We start from the raw sequence: 20392 nt of genomic DNA, 5'->3' as shown, positions 1-20392 counted from the left end.
GCATGATATCTATTTTGCCTGGTAGAGTAATCATATCAATATGCACTAGAATTTCATTAAAACTGAGTAAGTCCTATGTAATTTGCCATTGAATACATTCTGATACATTAATGACATCTTTTTATTATCTAACAGTAACAAAGTTCCACTGTGCAGCATTCCCAAAGGCCAACTTTACGCGAAATAGATTGATCTCCTACTGGCTCCTAAATAAGTGGAAGAGGAATCCACTTGGAGACAATCTCAGATACCTGTTGACAATATCTCACCCTTTGGTGTGGCCAGGGCTCAGGAGATTTGCTTGTGCAGGCAAGGTTTAACCTGTGTTAATACTCCTCACTGGCTAACATATACAGCCATCTAGTCAGCACCAATACTGAGGGAAAAAGAATTTTAATTTTCACTACAAATTACCCAATCTCACAAGACTTAAAGGAAGTATTCCACAGTCTTTAGCATGCTTTTGTATAAAGCTAAGTAGGAGGAGAAGAAAAAAAGAAAATATATGATAGTTGGTTAATTATTGGATTTTTACCTGAATGCGTTGTGGTGAAGCTACAGAGGAGTCTGTGGAAATTATCTGGATACGCTGGGAAGGGCTGGTCATCACTGGAGATTCAGATAGCGAAGTCTGAACAGTTGGCACCTGTAAATAACATACAGAATTTTAATTCAGTGTTAAGGTATTGAACACTTTTTAAAATACCTATATTTATTAAAGATCAGATAGCCCTATAGTTTAGAATCTAAATTTACTGGAAAGGTTACAGTCATTTAACCAACTTGGATTGGCTTTCAATGAATTATCAGAATATTTTTCTTTTTCTGGAAATGGAGTGAACCTGACAAAACCAAACCACCACTACCACCATCACGCTGCTCAAATGAATCCCTAGGTAAGTACTGTATGATTCTTTAGCTTACTGAAATGCAGAAATACTTTTTTTAACTTTCAATTATACACTTGTCTCATTTTTTTCTTCTGTAAGTAAAATGTTAAGTAGTTCCCCTTTTAATAATTTCAAAGTATTTTTGAATGACAGAGATTAACTTTCACACTGTTTCTGAATACTATTGTTTTTTGTCCTATTCCTTACCTTTCTAGAGTACCAAACTATAATGCAAATTTAGTTCTGAATACTTAGCACAAAAAACATCCCTTGCAAAGCTGTTTTCAGAGCAAAAATGTTAAATGTTGAATTAAACATGGATGATAACATTTAGATTGGATATTGGGAAGAATTTCTTTCCTGGGAGGGTGGTGAGGCCCTGGTACAGGGTGCCCAGAGAAGCTGTGGCTGCCCCGGGATCCCTGGAAATGTCCAAGGCTGGACTGGACAGGGCTTGGAGAACTCTGGGATAGTGGAAGGTGTCTCATCCAACCCAAACCATTCTATCAACCTGGTATCTGCAGTAACACGTCCAAAACTGGGATGGTCACAAGTTGTTTTTATCAAATCCTCTTCTAAACAATCTTGGAATTATATCAAAATTTTAACAGCTGGACAACAGGACAGTTTCAATTTTAGCTTGCTTTGAAAAATCTTTGTTTAATATACAGAAAAGTTAATTTATGACATAAAGAAAAAACAGTTTGGATAGCAAGGAACATGAACTACAGTCTCTTTGGGGAAGCAGAGGTATTAAAATACACAAGACATAATGAAATCACACCATTTACTCCCCCGTTGCCTGTACCATAAGTAGTTCCACATACTATAAAAGTGTAATCTAAAATAAACATACAATCTCCAATTATCTTTAATACAGGTCACAAAAATCGCACACTAAATGAGGAAAACAGACAGGAGAGATGTAGAAATAAGAGGGGTCTTCTAATTATTGGATGATCGAAAGTTTTCAGCTGCAGAAAACAAGATACCTAGGTGAGAAAAAAGACTCCCAAAAGTCCAGACTCTTAGAGGACACATTTAATTGATGATCTTGTCTTCCATGCCAAATTATTAACAAAGCTATGTGCCCTTTAAAAGATCTAAATTAGAGCAAGAAGGTCTTTTAAAACTGTTTTACAGTTGTTCAGCTGTAGAATCCTTAGCCTTTCATTGATGCAACTTCAGACCTTACACCACAATGTACTGCAGGCAACCTAGAAAAAAAGAATAGTCTACTCTTCTGTATTGTTCAAGGAGAAAGACAAGAAGACATAAGGTACCTGCATGGAAATTCTTTAAACATTTTGGAATTGAACAGCCACTTGTTTTCTGGGTTTGCAAAGTATGTTTAACCTGAACCCCATGTGGCACAACTTGAAGCCGTTTCTTTTTGTCCCCCACCTGACTCCACCCTCCTATCAGGGAGTTGTTGAGATTGAAAAGGTCCCCCCTGAGCCTTCTTTCTCCAGGCCTCCAGCTACCTCAGCCACCCTCAATGACTGATTCTCCAGATTCTTTTTCAGCTCCTTTGCTCTTTTCTGGACACGCTTCAGCCCCTCAATGCCTTTCTTGCATGGCAGGGCCCAGAACTGACCCCAGGATTTGAGATGCGGCATCACCAGTGGCCAGTACTGAGCAACAGCCACTACCCTGGTCCTGCAGGCCATGCTGCTCTTGATCCAAGGCAGGATGCCATTGGTCTTCTTGTGTGAGCTGGGCACACCCAGCTCACATTCAGCCACTGTCAACCAGCACCTGCAGGTACTTTCCTGTTGAGTGGCTTTCCAGCCACCCTGCCCAAAGCCTGGAGTGCTGTGTGGGGTTGTGGTGACCCAACAGCAGGACCCATGGCCTTGTTGAACCTCACATTGTTGGCCTTGGCCTCAATCCCCTCATCCAGGTCATCCATAAAAATATTAAAGAGAACTGGGCTCAAAACAGCCCTAAGGAACCCCACTAATGACTGAAGAATGGATGTGGCACCACTCCCCACCACTCTCTGGCCCCAGTCACCCAGCCAGTTCTTAACCCCACAAAGATGCACCTAAGTCCTGGGCTGCAGCCTCCCTTGGACAGTGTTGGGAGACAGTATCAAAGGCTTTGCTCAAGTACAGGTAGGCACAATCACACCCTTTACTTCATCCACAAGGTGGGTCACCTCATCATAAAATGAGATCAGGTGGGTCAGGCAGGACCTGCCTTTCCTAAACCCACGCTAGCTGGGCCTGATCCCCAGGTCTTGTGAGCGCCATGTGATCATCTTTCACTTGGAAAAATAACTTAAAATTAGCAAAATTGAAAGGAAAATCCATCAGATTTCCTGTAGACCATCTTTAGCTCTAAAAATTAATTCCACAACAAAACATTTTTATGAGACTGCAGTGAAAGCTGACAAAAGGATGAAAACAAAAAATATTTTTAAGATTTTCAAAAGTTAAATTTGTTAAAGTTATGGTACATGAAGTTTTGAGAAAGTGACCATGTACTTGACAGGTTTTACAACAATAAACTTATTAACAACAATAAACAACAAAATCCAGTGGACTTCCACTAGAAAAGTTTCTGCAGCAAATGAATAATTTAGTTGTCTAAGTAGCATTAGTATTTTCTTCTAATTTCAAGGATTCCATAGCATAGAAATATGCTCACTATTGAAATTAAGCACTTTACTTGACAGAAAACACAATCATCTATTGTACATCTCTCTAAAAATAGTATCCATACATAATTACCTACAGGAGTGTATTTACAGCAGGGGTACACCATAAACTTTAGGGCAACTAACTGTGATCTAGTGTAGAAGAAAGTATTATTTATAACTAGAATATGATTGCTTGTGCTCTCAAACCAGTAAGTACCATTAGCAATAATTTCATATGCTGAAGTTTATAGAAATTAATAACGATTTGCCTTAAGTGACACAGAAAATCTGCACAAAACTCAAGAAATACAAAGACACACTTAAACACATATGCATCTACCTTTTTCATCATTAAACTAAAAACAAGTATTTGGCAATTAGGTGCATTTCAAAGGCTGGCAAAATCAAATTTGGTTTCTTCTGTTTAAATTATTAATAATTTTTCTCTTTTTAAACAAATATATATATATAATTGTATATTTACCTTATTTTTTCTACTTTATTCAGTTTCTAAATTTTAGTTGAAATCATATTAAACTTCCAGTAGATGGGTGTATATATATAAAATATATATATGTATATATAAAATCAGTAGTTTGAAGTTAAGTTTCTCCAAGCATTTCATTATTTTATGTCATTAGAAATAACTAAGGTTTCTTCATAGGCATATAGTCATGTTTATACAGTAATTGACTGATTTGCCCATCATGTACATATGCATCTATGTGTGTTTGTATGAGCATATGTACATATATAATAAATATTTGTCCTGACTAACCAAATTTTCAGTACTTTCTGTAGCTTATTTCCCCCTCCCACACTGATTATAAAAGCAGCATTTGAGAAATAAATTGAAGGAATAATCCCTTGGCCACATAGAGAGAAATTTTTAAAGCCTCTAATCTTTTCTAACTCAAGCAGAAAAACATTTTCTACATGCACTCCAGTAAAAGCCAAAGTAATTGAATTGCTTGAATACATTATGTGTAAACCAATTTCAGGCTCAATAATTTCTATTCTCTTTCCTATATTAATTAAAGCATAATTTAGCAATCACAGACCAAATATTTTTAACTGCACCCATAAAACAACTGAAGAATTTCAATGAAAAATATGGTACCAAATTTTACACCTGCAGCTCAAATCAAATCAGAAAGACTTATTTTTCCATAGATATTTTTTCCTAATGAGTAGCTTTAGCTATTAAATTAATAATAGGCTTTTACCAAAAGTGTATATCCAAACACATTTCTTTGACAGGTGTAAGACACATCTAAAAAACATTTCAATTATTCTCCTTGGAATTAGCTCTCCTGACCACTCCCAAGTGGCCCTTTGTAGGATGGCAGATAAAAGTCAAATTCACCACTAGAACTCTAGTTTAACTGCCCTAATAGGATGCCAGTGCAAGACCTTGTATAGCACATTAAAAGGCAACAATCATGGAAGATACTGCAATTGGCACATCTGCATGCTAAAGAAAATCTCAGACCAGCTCTTATGGAACACCCCACACTTCTATTACACCAGCAGCTATGCCACATCTGGCAAGAGTCTTCAGTTCAAATGCTGCCCAACTGCCTAAACCAGATACAATCTCCATATTCCCATTTGCACTTCCTGCGAATACCTCTCAGGCTCATGGTACCGTTAACAGGAACTTGAGAAAAGCTGTATTGAAACTTGAGAAAAGCTGTATTCGAACCAAAAATTGTTTAAGAAGACTTTGCATCAAAACTCCACTTTGAAAAATCATCAGAAATGAGTGAGTGGCCAATGACAGCAATAAAATATTAAATATAAAGGGTTCTTAAAACAAAGTAAAAACTTGTTCCATCAGAACAACAGTGTTTCCACTCTCCTTTTCCAGCATATCTTCATCTGGACGAAAATCTGAACTGCAGAACTACTTATGATGTAACGTGTCAGAGATATCTGAAGAGGGTCAAGAAAATATTTTATGTGACAAAGATATCCAGTTATTTTTTGAGCTTCATGGGAAAACATGCTTTCCAAAAGGCTTCAGACTTTGATAGTTTCCTTTCAGGACACTGAGGGAACTGAAAGCAACTGAAAATTCTCCAGCAATGTAACTGTCATGAACAAGATCCAGGAAGCACAGGGCTCAACAGTAACCTCATGTAACTCTCTCCCTGAAGCCTCTGACCAGAAAAAGGATGCACCAGGAATAGTTTGTGGCTGCCAGAGAGCTGGCCAAGGACAGTTATAGCAACTACTAAAAATTATTCCTGGTTACACCAGAGCTGCTGTTGGAAAAATGAAATAGCCTTTATTTCCACCACCACACAATCCCTCCCCTTCCTCCTCCACACCCCGCCCACAACAGTTCTGTTTAAATTTTTTTTTAAATTTTGCATTAAAATCATAGGTACGACACAGGGAATGCACCTCCACTTTAAAAACAAACACATTTTTCTTAAACAGTATTCAAGTCAGATCTAAGTTGGTGCTGGGACTGCACCTAGGCCACTTGCATATTGTACAGTGACAGTACTAAATAACTACTTCAGAAAAGCAGCATTACTTATTTTTGCATTAAGGCTTAAGTATTCTTCCTGCTTTTCAAAAGTTCCTCAGGATGAGGAGAAACTGCTGAAATTCCCTCCGAATCCCCTAGCTGCTCTCTGTTCTTCAGTTTCATGAACTGCAAGTAATGGCAACTTCAAACACTAAATATGGAACTCTCATCCAATCTGTTCAGAAATGCACAATTGAAAAAAAAAATTAAACAAGCGACACTGTATAAAGCACAAGGAAGCAAAAGCAGTGAAATATTTGAAACCATTACAAGAACAATTTTTAAATGTCCTAAAAATAGAATAAGTACAAAAATACATGCAACACTGGAGCACACTCAGCAACTTCTATGAAACATTCCATTTTATGAAAAAACTGATGAACTATTGCTCAAGAAAGAGAAACAATGTAGCCTACTTGCATGACAGTCTGGTTTGGTGCCTGGCATCACAGCTCTCAATAAACCCATGCCACTACATATGTGGCAGTTATGTTGAAAAAGTGATGGTGATATAGGTAAAGCTATTAATATTTGCATTAGGTTATTCCAGTTGCAACTGGTCTCTCACAGTTCATAACCTAAAATTCAGTGCATCGTCAATGACCCTCTTCTTCCATTTAATTTTCATTTATAAAAAATATCATATTCCGAAAGTCTCTAATTTTTTAAAGCCAGTGCCAAGTTTGATTCTACATTTTCTCTAAGATATGGTGAGTACAAATATAGAATTTTAGCATATTTAAAGAAAACTAGTTATGTATTTACCTGTATTAAAAACTGACAGAAGACAAATAGCAGGCAGCCAGCCATTCATAAAGAAAATATTCAATATTAACATGGTCATAGTATTAATGAATTCCTAATGAGATAATGCTGCTTACAACTGGTTTTCCATGAACAAAGTTTTCATGGTGTTACACAGTGGACAGGCATATCATTTAAGCAGCAGCTAAATACTATAAAGAGATGGAGCCCTCTATTTACCCACCGGCCAGGAAGAAATCACAGAGCTTCATACACTCTTGAGATGGAGCGATCTCTCCAGTGGCAAGATACAACCATCACACTATGTTACCACGGTGCATTTCCTGCACGAGGAATTACAGATGTCACATATTTTATGTGCTTTAGATGTTATTACAGCACCCAACCTCTACCAATATAGTATAAAGTTTTCCATTACAGGTTTCTCTTTCCAAGTATATTTGGAAGTGTTTTTAAAAAAATGCAGCATGTCAAATTCATACCTGGTACAGAAAACTAGAGTGAAAAATCTCTTGTTGGTTTTCACTGTGAAACTTAGGAAGTTTTTTGAAACTATTCCAAGATGTTAATTTCAGGACACTCACTAGGCCATTTAGTTAAAAAGAATGAAATTTCTTTTTTAAAAATGTACTTCTAAGTATGGAATCTCAAATCAACTTCTAAAACCAGAATTAAACTTATATTTTCTTCTTTTATAGGACTTCTTGAACTAAAAGTATTTTTAATATACATGTGTAATCTTAACTCAATAGGTGAAAGAAAACTCCACACTAATATCTGAAAAGTGGCCTTATCTGCAGATGTCTCTCAGCCCTTTTGCCCTTTATTATTTATTAAATCCTTTAATTACGTAACTACGAAAAATCACAGTAAAGTTCAAGGATATTAAACCAAATAATTTTAAACAGACAAAAGATTTTGCTTATTTTTTGACTGAAGTTTGCATAGTGAGGGAGATAAATTATTTTCTATGGCCATGAACACTTGCAGTTTGTGTTTATGAGCTGATTTAAACTTTTTAGCTGTTGAGCATCCAAGCTTCAGTGAATATGCATCTAGACATCACTTAATCACTTAATATCACTTTAAGTAGGTTTTGTGCCTTTTTTCTTTAAAGTGTGGGCACAAAATATAAAAACTGATTTAAGTTAACCCCTTTGCTGTAAATTCAGAATGGCGCATAAGTAAAACAGGTAACTTCAAACACTGTGGTGGATCTAAATTACAATTCCAATTAGGTGCAGAAGCTTTCCATGTCCCAAAAGGTCAATCTAATGATCAAATGACAATAAATTTTGTTGTATTAATTTTTTAAACAATTCATAATACAGCCAAGTTTCTCTATAGCTCATGTTGATGTTTCTGCTTACACTCTTAATATGGGGGCCACCAGAACAAAGTAGGGTGAACAACACATGTTCCAGTTGGACTGTTTTCATGCTTGCCCCCAAGTGTAAAGCAGCACTTTTCTTTAAAGATCTTCTGTTCTGTTTATGCTTAATTGTAAACAGCAGGGACTCCCTAATAAGTTTTTAATTTCAAAATCTCATATACCAACTGTTGTGATATCATCTGTCACTCACCTCAGCCACCTGCTGAGTCTCCACTACCTGCTGAGCCAGCACCTCCATATTGGTTGCCATGGTGAAACAAGACCATTAGAGAACCTGTTTGGAAAGATGCCAGCAACTTCCATCAGGCACAAAAGTTTGGGTTTTTTCTTAGTATTAAAGAAAGCTCTGCTATGACTTTTTGAAAATTTACAACTCTGCTTGAAATATCTGGCAAATAAGAGAAGGTGCCATTGAGATATGCGTGCGCACATACATACACACACATAAACATATATGGGACATGCATACTGTTCTAACTGCTGAGGTACAGTTATTCTTTTACTTTATTAAGCCTCTAATATACTCTTTCCAGTCCATTATTTAAGCTGTAGAGAAGAGATGTTAATTTCATAAATGAGAAAGGACTAATTTCAAAGTCAAGTTCTAATGCAGCTTGCAGAATTCCTAGATCTCAAAGGCACTTTCCTCAGCTCAGGCAGGAGAAACCTTGCCGTTAAACTGCTTCTACCCCACATGCTGAACCAGGGAGCAGCAAGCTAAGAATGCTGCTTGGCATTTAATTGAGTCGTTCCATCAAACCACCACGTTCATCCATATTCTTAAGAGTAATCTTACACAATAAGGGAAATAAACAGTTTCATCTAAAATGTATCTTCCATTATTTAGGCTATTTCTTTATTATAATGTGATACTATTTTCACGATGAGAACAAAATACTGCAGAATCATTTCATCCTATTCCAAGTAACTCCACCTTCAACTTTAGGGTTTAGAAAAAAATACAAAGAAATCAAAGACAAAGAAACAATAAAAAAACACTTGCAATATATTTTTAATTATCATTATTATGGATGTATTTCTTGCAAGGTAAATTTAATTAAGATTTCCAATTAATGCATTCAGTTTTTAATTGTGACTTGCTAATTATAGGGCTTGACTTCAGATTCTGATTCAGGCGTCGGTAATAAAAAGGCATTTCTGAATGCTGGCTTGTTTGATGTTTCATTGGAAACCTGTGCTTAAAATTGCAAAGCAGTAATTTAATACAAAATTTAAAAATACAGCACACAATAGCGACACAGGGAGCAGAAAAACGTATGCATGTCTCCAGCACCCATTCAAATGTAACTTCTACAAAGCTAACATTGTTAAATGTGTCAAAATTCATTAAATTGAGTCACTTATATTGTGACAAATGTGAAAGTAATTTTGTATATGTCAAGTATAGATTATTTGTAACAATGGATAATCAAACTTCAGACATCCCCATGGAAATTGTATTTATGCTAGGTTCTCCTACAGCTTGTCATTATTTTATTGAAGTATTGACTTGATTAAGACTATGAACCATTTCCACCAAACTCAGCTTATGGATGGTTTCCTCAGTTGTTCAGTGGTTCCTATTCAGTGTTTCCTCTTATTTTTTTTTATGTTTAGCAAGAAGCATAATCATATGCTTATAATATGCTATTTTCTCAGCACTTTAGTATGACAGAAGCTCTTCAGATAGAGATACTTTGTTCATAATAGTAGCTTTCCGAGACACAAAACACAAGTGTTTGCAATAGAATGAGTCCGACAGATTTGATGTTGTTGGTGCTATCACCAAGGCTTTTTGTACTTTCGACCTTCACAAAAGAACCTTAAGCTGAGGCTATCTGATCAAACCCAGCTGAAGCACAGAGACCATTCACAGCCACACCAAGCTTCTTAATGGTGTCAACCCCCGGAAGGCAAAAAGGCAAAATCAGCTTCCTAGCAAATGCCCCGGGCAACCACAACAAAACCTCCCAAATCAGCACAAGAGGTGAAATTTAAAAACTAGGAAGAGGCACCTGGAGCACCAGGAAATTATTTTCAGCATAACAGGGTGGCAGCCAGCTCAGTATACGCTGTCCAAAACACAGTGTAGAATCAGTAATCTTTCCCTAAGCTGCAGTGAAACCTCAGAAGCAAGTCATAAATTCCACTTGAGAGGTTCTAAGGGTATGGCCCTACTGACAAAACATGGCAAAAGTCCGAATTCAAACTTATTGAAATTTGTTCCTTTGCCTTAATGAAACGAGGTTCTTTAAGCTGTGAGCTCGACTCGGCTGCCATCGGCGGGACGGGCGGGGAGCGAGCCCGGCCCTGCCGGCAGTCTCCGGTACATTGTCCCGGCGGCAGGACCCGGCCCACACCCGGACACCGCCGACCGAGCGGAACACCGCGAGCGGCGCGGGCAGCGCGCCGGGACTGCCGCGTCCCCATTGGCTACGCCGCGCGCGCCGCCCGCGCCCATTGGCTGCGCCACGCCCCGTCCGCTGCTGAAGGGCCTTCGGCAGCTCCCCGCCGCGCGCCGCCGAGACACGCCCCCGGCCCGCCCCCAGGCCCGACCAATGACCTCACGACCGGCGCAGCGCTCCCCCCGCAGATCACCCATTGGCCGAGCCACCCGCTTGTAATAGTGGCGGTAACGCCCCTCGAGCAGAGGGAAAGCCCCCCCGGGGATTCACTGAGCACAAGATGGCGGCGCTGGCCACCCGCCAGAGCCCAGGCGGGGCTGCTGCCGCCGCCATTAGGCCCCTTCCCCTCCCCTCCGGTATAGCCTTGTGTCCGCCTAGAGGAGGCCCAGGCATGGCAGTGAGGAAGCGGCCGGTAAGATGGCGGCGGTTTCAGCCCCGTATGCAAAGTACCCGCCGCCCCCTCCCCTCCGCCCTCCCGGTGGCAAAGGTAAAAGGGTCGGGTTCAAGCCGCCGCCTCCGCCCGCTCAGACTCCATCTTCTGTCTCTCTGTGTGTCCCGCGCTCGTCATCGCCGCGACCATCGCCCTACACCCCTTGGACAGCAGACTTTGCTCACCGCGATCGTACCAGCTCCGACCTCAGCCGGCCCACGCTGCAACCAGCGGCTCCGGCACGGGACTGCCCCGCCGATCGACCCAGCACGCCACAATGGTCGTTTCCTCTCTCTCCAGGAGCTGTAGACCAGGCCAGACCACGGCCGGTGCTCGCTTACCAGACAAATACCGGAGCCGTGCAATCCCCCTCCCCTAAACCCACCGTCACCCCACCCCTCCCCTCGCGGGGGTGTCCAGAGTAGGGCCCTCTGCCGCCTCCCCGCGCCCCCTCCCTCGTCCTAGCCCCCACGAGACAAACCCAGCAGGCCGCTTCAATTTTAAAAAATATTTTTTTTACCTCAGGAATGGGCGCCAAAGGTGCAGTGGCGGTGACCCGACCGGGCCCGGGCAGGCCGGTGCCCAGCAGCGGCCCTCCCTCCCCCCGCGGGGGCTGCAAGGGGCTGTGGGGCCCGCGGAGGGGAGGGGGCCGGGACTGTGTTGGGGTCGGGCGTGTTTTGTTGTGTGTGCCGTGCCCTGTGACAGGTCAGAGTTCGTGACCCCACCGCCGCCGCCCGGTAGCGCGTCCCCGCTTCCTCTTCCAGCGCCAGCCCGGCCGCGGCCCCTCCATCCCCCGCGGGGCGGGGCCGGCGGCGGGGAGGGGCTATCGGGCTACCTGGGCCTCCCGAGCCTGCCGGGCCCTGTACTGCTCCGGCCAGGCCGCGGAAGTGCCGGTGGGAACCTGGCCTCCGGGGCAGCGAGGGGAAGGTACGTTCACCGCCTTTGTCCCTTTCGCTCGGGAGGCTTCTTAGGAGCCGGAAGCCCGAGGTCGCGGGCTGGCGGTGGCTGTCCTGTGCGCTGATGGAATTGATGTTCCAGGTGTATCTTGGTTCTCGCTGAGGATGCAGTCAAAGGTGGGCTCACAATTGAGCAAGCTCTCACAAACGCCGCCGCCAGACTGTTTTTATTTAATTTTGTAAAGTCAATGTCATTGATTAGGGCTCTTATGGCAAAGTTGGCTGTAAGTGAGGTATGTTGTGCCTTCAAACACACAAATAGGCATGAAACAAGTTTGGGTGTAGCTGAGGTGGTTTAAGAGTTTACCACCTTTCAATGCTTGTCTTCTTACAGGCTATCAGATGTTCACTCCCTGTCATAACTAGCTATCCTTAACCTACTCGTATCAAAATGTTCTTAATGCTTCTAGTAGGTTTCCTTTGACTCTAATAATTTTTACAGAAGCTAATTTAAGGAGCACTTAGATGAATAAGATAACACCTGAAAGAAAATATATGGAAGAGATAGCAGTTAAATGCAACAATCACAGAAACAAGAGGTGCTGTTAACTATTCAGTATGTATGCTGTCTTGGTTTTTTTTTAAATTTTTCTTTGGAAGGTTGTAGTTTTTTCTTAGAACTGACTCCTTGGGGTAAGGGTATGATTAATGTACTAGACCTATAAGTTACAGCCTTACTTTCACAGACCAGGAATTAGTAAAGCATGTGATGTGCAGATATGTTTGCAATACACAAATAAAGGAAAACGTTTCAAAAGTGTCTTGGGTGTTTACTGCTGTAATGTTAAATACATGAAGAAATTTCAAATTCTCAAAATATGGACATGCATACATTTAGAAGCAGATATTTCTTTTAACTTCATAAAATGTATATCAAAGTGTGACCAAATGAAAGGAAAAATGGAAAATGCTAAAGCCAAGTATGAATGGCTGCTTTCCCCCCTATGTGTTTCCTGATGGGCAAGCTGAGGAAAGGTTTAGAAGGCAGGAGGATTTGTCTCCTCCATCTTCCTTGTTTCTGCAACCTGGAGAAAACTTTGCAGCAGTTTTACTCTGAGCTCTGGTGGAGAGCAATCATACTTGCTGTACAGCTCCACCACGCATGCTAAGGTTGAGGAAAGCTGCATTAACATTGTGACAAATTTCACTGTGGTTTTTGCAACAATTTCAACGAAGTGTAGAACTACAGTGTATGCCCTGAACTTATTTAATAAGCAAGATTGTATTAGATAATGCTGAAATTTGCTAAATTTATATACACGGATATATAAAGGAGTGTCAGTAAAAACTGCTTTTTGGCCTTAGCTATGATTGGACAGAAATTAATAGAAGATCCCAGAGGTAAAAAACATCAAAGAACACTGAGATTACTCTACAAGTCAAGGTTAATAATTAGACTGGCAGCAAAGAAAATAATAATATTTATCTACCACACAGTGGTGAGCTGACTGTGGATTGCAGCCACACGATAACCCAGTCACTCACTTTCCCCTCCTTTTCAATAGCAGGATGGGGAGAAAATGACATGAAAAAGCTCATAGGTCAAAATAAAGACAGAGTGATCACTTAACAATTACTGTCGTGGGCAAAGCAGACTTGGGGGAAATGTATCTAACTACCAGTTAAAATGGATGTGGATTAACATACCACCTTCTCTAGCCACCGCTTTCTGCCAAGTGTAGTTTCACTCCCTCTCCCATCCAGCCCTCAGGGTATGGGCGATTCCAGCCGGCACACATCAGCTCCTGCTTGCCCTTCTGCTCCTCACGGAGGGCTCCTGTCCTCATCCCGCAGGTCCTGCCGCGAGCGAGAGCTGCACCGAGGGCCGCCCCCCTGACGGGACAACGGGCTGCCCTCCTCAGGGCCGCCCCCCTGACGGGACAACGGGCTGCCTTCCTCAGGGCCGCTCCCCTGACGGGACAACGGGCTGCCCTCCTCAGGGCCGCCCTCGTGACGGGACAACGGGCTGCCCTCCTCAGGGCCGCTCCCCTGACGGGACAACGGGCTCCCCTCCTCAGGGCCGCTCCCCTGACGGGACAGCGGGCTGCCTTCCTCAGGGCCGCCCTCGTGACGGGACAACGGGCTGCCCCCCTGACGGGACAACGGGCTGCCTTCCTCAGGGCCGCTCCCCTGACGGGACAACGGGCTGCCTTCCTCAGGGCCGCTCCCCTGACGGGACAACGGGCTGCCCTCCTCAGGGCCGCTCCCCTGACGGGACAGCGGGCTGCTTTCCTCAGGGCCGCCCTCGTGACGGGACAACGGGCTGCCCTCCTCAGGGCCGCTCCCCTGACAGGACAACGGGCTGCCCTCCTCAGGGCTGCCTTCCTGGCGGAGCACGGGCTGGCCCGAGGAGGCCTCTCCTCAGGCCGCAGTTCCCGCCCGGAAAGAGTGAACTGCTCCCAGCCTTAGCTGAGAAAGGATTGTAGTGGTGTTCAGTTTCAAACGCACCTGCCGATAACAGGATTTTAGTGGTGGCCAGTTTCAAATGCACTTGCTGATAACAAGGACGTTTTAGCTCCTCCCATTAAACAGGATAGTTGCCTCAGAAGAAAAAATGAGGCAGCTACAAAGGTGCCATGCAAAAAGAGAAGGGAAAAGACCTTGTGGAAATTATTTCCTGCCCAGGAGAACAGACTAAATTCCCTACAGAACAGAGGTAAGATGTGCATACTTGCAGGGAGGGAAAGAGGCTCTAGGTGTGGAAGGAGAGGACCTGTACAGTGAACGTGTGGGCTGCAAGAGGCCAAAGCTCTCTCTCTGGCCATGGTGGTGGCAGTAGAAGTACATAATGGACTGAGAGGGATTAAAACTCCGTGTGTGCCATGTAGTATAAAATATAAATAGGGTTTGAGGTTATTCATGTGGTTTGAATGTTTGGGATAGACGGTACTGTAGAGCTCGGTTGTTTGGGGTTTTTATTAAGTTCTCATTTCAGTTGCTTAAAATTTTCTGGGAACTTTCAAGGTAAACTGTCAGAGTAGAACCAATACTTAGTATAGGAGAAATCAACAATTACAAGTGACTGACAAAGTTTTAACAGAACTGTTTGGTCTTGTTAATACCACATTCAATTTAAATCTCTCTTTTAAGTGTTAGCAGATGATTTTTAAAGTGTGAGTCCTCATGCCTTTCATTTGGGTTTGTGCGTTGCTGGGCAGTGTAGAAGGAAGCTGGTGACCTCCACCAAGTGGGAGGTTTGCCCTCATTTCTCCATGTTTGTCTCTGAGTAAAAGTGAGTTTGCTGTCTGCTGTAGGTTTTGTTGATTGCAGAAAAATATCACTACATAAAATCATTAAGGCTGGGGAAGACCTCCATGATCATCAAGTTTTACCTTTGACCTCATACCACAATTGCCTGGAGTCTAGAAACTTTCTTGTCAAAATTTGATGAAAAGTGGTGTCACAGTGTTACCCAGGCTGAAGAATCACACTGCTTTTAATACACGGAAGCTTGTATGTTATGTTCCTAAGTTACTTGTGGAGTTAGACTAGTGTTTTTTCCCTTAATATTTAAAGGAATACTTTTTCCCCTCACTGAATATTGTCTCCTTCTTTCACCTTCCCAAGCAGTTATATTCACTTAATGTTGTTACAGCCAACATAGTTTTTACTGCTTTTGTATCAAAGCAGCATGCAAATAGGAAAGCCTGGTTGGTATCCGCAGCTGTGTGGTAAAAGCAGCAGAGAACCAGCTCAGGAAGGGTAGCAGTCCAAGGTCTTGACCAGCAGTGCTTGTGTAAGTGGTATAGCCTCTTGTCATGTTGGTATTCTCCATCTCCAAATGACTTGTACTTTGATTTGAAAAAAAAATTAATAACTTTTAAGATTTAAGATTTTTAACTAGGCATATACCATAAAATAGGTCTAAATATTATTTGCAGATATTAACTAATAACCTTAATGTTTTTTAATAAATCAATTAATAAACAGAAGAATTCTGAAACAAGAAATGGGAGAAGCTTGATCCCAGGTGTTGGCTGAGCAGCTCATATATTGTGACTTAGTACTAAATTTTTTATCGTGTTTCTGAAGACATGGAACAAAATTTTGTTTTGAAGGAGTAATATTAGCATTAAATTAGTAAGAAAAAGCTGTGTAAGTAAATGTCAGGTAGTAAACTGAGTATACACCCCTATTTTAATATGTTAGCATTTTCTAAAAGGTGATTACTGGGTAACTCTGAAATTAAAATTTCTGTCTCTGGTGCCTATTAGCTTTGCTCAAATTCAGTTAACGGTAGGACTGAAATTGTGAGGACGTTTTCTTTTTTTTCCTCTTTATGCTCCATTGAGACCATTTGTATCTGTAACTGAAGTCAAGAATGAAGTAAAGTAGGTGGGCTTTACAGAAGGTAAATCAGTGTGATTGAAACATGTCATCATACCAATTAGGTCTAAATCCTGTTTCTACCAGAAGGCCTCCAGTACCTTCTTCAGATTTGATGCTTTTTCTAATTTGTCAGAGAACTGTTTAATAGGCAAGTGTCTGTTAACAGTAACTGAAACTGCAAAGCTGGAATTAAAGAAGGTAATAATGGTGTAAAGGAAAGGCCTGTAGAACTGCAGTTATGTTTTGCTCCTTTATTTCTCTACATTACTTAAACCAATGTTTAATAGCACTGTATCTTATTTTTTACAACAAAATATTTTCATGTTCATTTCCTGCTTCTAACTGAAAGCTTCATACAACAGTCACTACATGTCAGCACCTAAATCTTCATAATATTGTCATTCTGTAGTGAGTTTTGTTTTGTTTCAGACCATGGTTAGAGATCTTGCTCTGTATTCAATGTTGTCTTATTTTTCGTGTCGGTGCAAAATGTTTTCAAGGGGGGATAAACATTTACAGTGTATTGGTAGCAAGGCCATAGCTCTACATGAAACAAAGTTAACCTAGCTGTTCATCCATTAATTAAAGAATACAAAAGTTTTATTTTTCTCATTCTTGGTTTCTGTTTGCACATGACAATATATGCTTAATGGAATGGTCAAAGTCAGATGTATTAAAAAAAACCCAAAATGAGCTTTTTATTTAGTGGTAGATGTGTATTTGTTTCTTTAAGCTTGTTTATCCTGGTGATAAACTGATCTACTTTACCATTTGGGTATATATTATAGACCTTTAAAAATATGGAAAATTCTAAAAAAATTGTTAGGGTCAAAAATTCAGATCTTCATTAAGTTCCTTGAAGAACGGGAAAAATAAAAGCAATAAAAATTCCCACCAATATAATTTAATGCAAGTAAATTCTTGAGCATGTTATTTTTATATAAAGATATATTTTAATCATAGATGTCATTCTGTTCCTCAGTTAAATATTATGACTGAGGACAAAATCACTGTATTGCAATGATTAGAACATCACTTCTCAATCTTCTTTATAAAAACTCCCACCCAAAACATAAAAAACCCCACCGCAACAACAATAACCAAAACAACAAAACAAACAAAAAAAAAGACCAAAAAAAAAACCCAAACAAACAAACAAAAAAACAAAAACAAAACAAACCCCACCAAACCAAAACAACAACAAAAAAAATCCCACACAACAAAAAAAACGAACCCAAACCAAACAAAAAACCCTACCACCAAACTCCAGAGATCTATATCCTCAGCTGGTGTAAAACACCACAGCAGTCTGACATAGGACAGGTGTGGCCACAGGAGTTCCAAATTACTCCAGCAGAGCAGGTTCAGACAAGTGCATTTCAGTCCACCCAGCATATTTCAAATGCTGTGCTGGTTATGTGGATCAACTTTTGATGACATTTTTCATAACAAGAACAGCAGAAACAGGAATTTTGAAAATAAAGATACAGTATTCAAATAGATGATAAAAATCTTAACACTACTAGGTAGATGTGTTAAATAAAAACTGTCTGTAGTTTAATAATAAATTAAAAATAACCTTTGGGTTTGAGTCTGCAGTATTTAGAGAGATATAATTCAGCATCTGGCTCTGTAGAGTTACTGGAGTGCATTTCAAAGTACTGCAGTGATATGAAACTAAACCTTTAACATAAATTATATGGTGATTTGTGTAAAATTATAAATTGATAATAAGTAACTACGTTGGATCATAGTCAGTGAAGTGTTGGTAGACCAGGTAAATTGTGTTTTTCCCTCATTTTCTGTGGAAGCAATTTAGCATATGCAGGGCATAATTTCATGCTGATGCCTGTTAATGGACAACTAATAAGTCAGGTCACAGAACTCCTTAGAAACATGAAGAAAATGAGGCTGTAGTTCAATAAAAAATGATAAAGTGCTTTAAATGATCATTTGTTGTTTACTGCATTGTTTCTCATGTCACAGTAGACATCAAAACCAACCCAATGAGATACAATAGTGCTCTGGAATAAGTAAAACTGAGTCTGCTACTTACTGTAGTCAGTATTTCCAGGTCTTGATGTTAAACTTAGTTTACTGTGGGATCAGAAGAGAAGCTTATAGTACAGGCTGAACTTGCACAGACATAAAGATCACCATAAATAATCTCTTATCTTGATATTTTCATTTGCAACAATGTGTATGTAAGAAGAAGGAAGAAAAAGAGCAAGCTGGAAACAGTTCAGATCCAGTGTGTGGGGCCAGTGGGCCTGAAATACACTGTTCAGTTTTGTAAGTCAGAAGAGTGTTGCTGGAAATGTATAGAAATCTGAGGATTTATTCCAAGTTCATTGAGTGAAAGCTGCTATAATATGGATGCTTCTTCCATGGCTTCAATCCACCTAAAAAGTAGAGGAGAGAAAAATGGTACATACAATTTTTTTTTTTTTTTTTTTTTGCATTTTAAGAAAAATAAGTACTTTAAGAACATAAAGCATTGAAGAAGACTGTATTTTCCATTCCAGCTCTAATGAGGAACAATAGTTCTGTGATTAAAGTGGGGAGCTGAGTACTGGTACTCTTGCTTTCTAGTACAATCTTGACCAGTCATTTATTGTAAAATCTCAAAGTCAGTGCTGTCTTAGAATAGAAAAGATGAATCTGGCAAAGTATGATTTAAAGCAACAAAACCTCCTATAAATACTAATTTCTTTTTCTGTGTGTCTTGGGGTGCTGGGTTTTTATTACAAATCTTGTGACTATCTTATTATGTGAAAGCAGTAACATTAGAGTGGGAAATCCAAACAATTATTTGTGGATGAGAAAACTAAGAAATGGGTAAATTTAACATATAAATTGGAAGTTTTTCTACAGTAATCACTTTTGACAGACATCTATCTATGAGTCTTGAGGCTCAGTCTCTTCTTTACCTACAAAAGGGAGCAAATTCTCCTTCCTGAAGGAACCGAAAAGCATTAGGTAGGTTTTTAATGTCAGTCAGGCCAGTCACATGCAATCTGGCTTAATCAAAATTCTGAAAGCTGTTTGTTTCATCTGTTACAAAGGCGTTCTGAAGTGAAGGAGGGAAAAATCCCCACATAAGCTCACTGGCTAATGTGGAAGTCTATCCCCATACCTATGTGCTGAATTGTTATCCTCTGCTCGGAAGCTGTAAAAGAGGGTCTGCTTGTGGTAGAGATGAAAAACTGTATCCATGCTTCCTTCCTCCTTTTCTGGGGCAATGGTGAAACCCAACAAAGGCAAACTTTCTGTAGCAACTTTGTCCTGAAAGTGAAGAAGCGAATTGTAACAGTTTGAGGGCTCTTTCTGAAAAGCAAATGATACAACCCCTCTGTGACAGTTCTGCAAAAGCAGTAGTATGGATGTTTTGCTGGACACATGGCTTTTAACCCAAACAGGAGCAGTGCCTGTGTACTGCACATGTTTTATCTACTCTGAGTCTTGAACACCAGCTCTCAAAGTCCACTTCTTCATGATCATCCACATGGCCATGAAGGTCAAATTAGCCATTCCTTTAATGGCTGCCTTTGACATTATGGTCCAGGAGGCAAATTTGAGATTACTAAGAGTACAGCAGCAGTTCTGAAAGCCTGAGACTCACTTCCAGTTATGTTTCTTTCAATTGTTTTTATTTGCTGGCTGCAAGTAGTGGTTCTTTTGGTACCTTGTCATTTCTTTTCACAGCATGAGTGACTTTTTTAGAAATCTGCTCTTTCTCAAGCTGCACACATGCTTTCCAAAAGGCTGCTTGGAAATTTCCTAGTTAGTAATGAAATTAATCATTAATTTACTCCCATGAATTTTGCTTGGCAGACACAGCTTTGTACGAGTCAAAGAAAACCATAAGCCTTAATGAAATTGCAGTTAAGCTGTTACTGATAGCTACAGTTTTTGGTCACTACATTTAGGTAGATTATATGTGTATGTTGCCTTTGCCTCTGCTTTTAGAAGGTAAATTGCAGCCTAGGAATGTAAAGTAACCCATTATTGCTTTTTTCCTATTGCTGAATGAGAAATAAT

The 20392-nt window shown here is 40.4% G+C and overlaps 3 protein-coding genes and 1 long non-coding RNA gene across 11 annotated transcripts in view; 2 read left to right on the top strand and 2 right to left on the bottom strand.

Moving 5' to 3' along the window:
* The window catches only part of NR2C2 (nuclear receptor subfamily 2 group C member 2), a 37725-nt gene extending 25761 nt beyond the window's left edge, over positions 1 to 11964 (bottom strand). For 2 of the 7 annotated variants that reach the window (XM_071439244.1, XM_071439245.1), the window contains exons 1-3: positions 11587 to 11962; positions 8422 to 8505; positions 536 to 646 (exon numbers count right to left, since the gene is read on the bottom strand). In XM_071439244.1, the coding sequence (XP_071295345.1) occupies positions 536 to 646; positions 8422 to 8481 (171 nt within the window). In that variant the 5' untranslated portion in view covers positions 8482 to 8505; positions 11587 to 11962. Of the gene's footprint in view, positions 1 to 535; positions 647 to 7061; positions 7162 to 8421; positions 8506 to 11251; positions 11414 to 11586 lie in introns of those variants that run through there. The other 5 variants (XM_071439241.1, XM_071439239.1, XM_071439240.1 and 2 more) reach the window with 5 other exon arrangements.
* LOC139596099 (uncharacterized) lies at positions 11054 to 11491 on the top strand. The gene has a single exon (XM_071440138.1). The coding sequence runs from the start codon at positions 11054 to 11056 to the stop codon at positions 11489 to 11491; it is 438 nt and encodes a 145-aa protein (XP_071296239.1).
* Positions 11857 to 12782, top strand: LOC139595709 (uncharacterized). Its single transcript, XR_011681099.1, has 2 exons — positions 11857 to 11993; positions 12105 to 12782. It is a non-coding gene; the product is annotated as an uncharacterized lncRNA (long non-coding RNA).
* Positions 12783 to 16587: 3805 nt separating this feature from the next.
* FGD5 (FYVE, RhoGEF and PH domain containing 5) overlaps positions 16588 to 20392 on the bottom strand; it is a 78178-nt gene continuing 74373 nt past the window's right edge. For both annotated transcript variants that reach the window (XM_071439226.1, XM_071439227.1), the window contains 2 exons: positions 19488 to 19636; positions 16588 to 18753 (listed from right to left, as the gene is read on the bottom strand). In XM_071439226.1, the coding sequence (XP_071295327.1) occupies positions 18717 to 18753; positions 19488 to 19636 (186 nt within the window). In that variant the 3' untranslated portion in view covers positions 16588 to 18716. The remainder of the gene's footprint in view (positions 18754 to 19487; positions 19637 to 20392) is intronic.

This window comes from Agelaius tricolor, unplaced genomic scaffold (genome assembly GCF_023055355.1).
Source record: "Agelaius tricolor isolate 1412-34295 unplaced genomic scaffold, bAgeTri1.0.p SCAF_14, whole genome shotgun sequence".
Taxonomy (NCBI): Eukaryota; Metazoa; Chordata; class Aves; order Passeriformes; family Icteridae; genus Agelaius; species Agelaius tricolor.
Note: the sequence above shows the minus strand (reverse complement) of the source record. Positions and strands in the feature narration are given on the sequence as shown.

Excerpts from the sequence above, each read along its gene's own strand:
- LOC139596099 (XM_071440138.1), top strand. The coding sequence starts at position 11,054 with ATGGCGGCGGTTTCAGCCCCGTATGCAAAGTACCCGCCGCCCCCTCCC.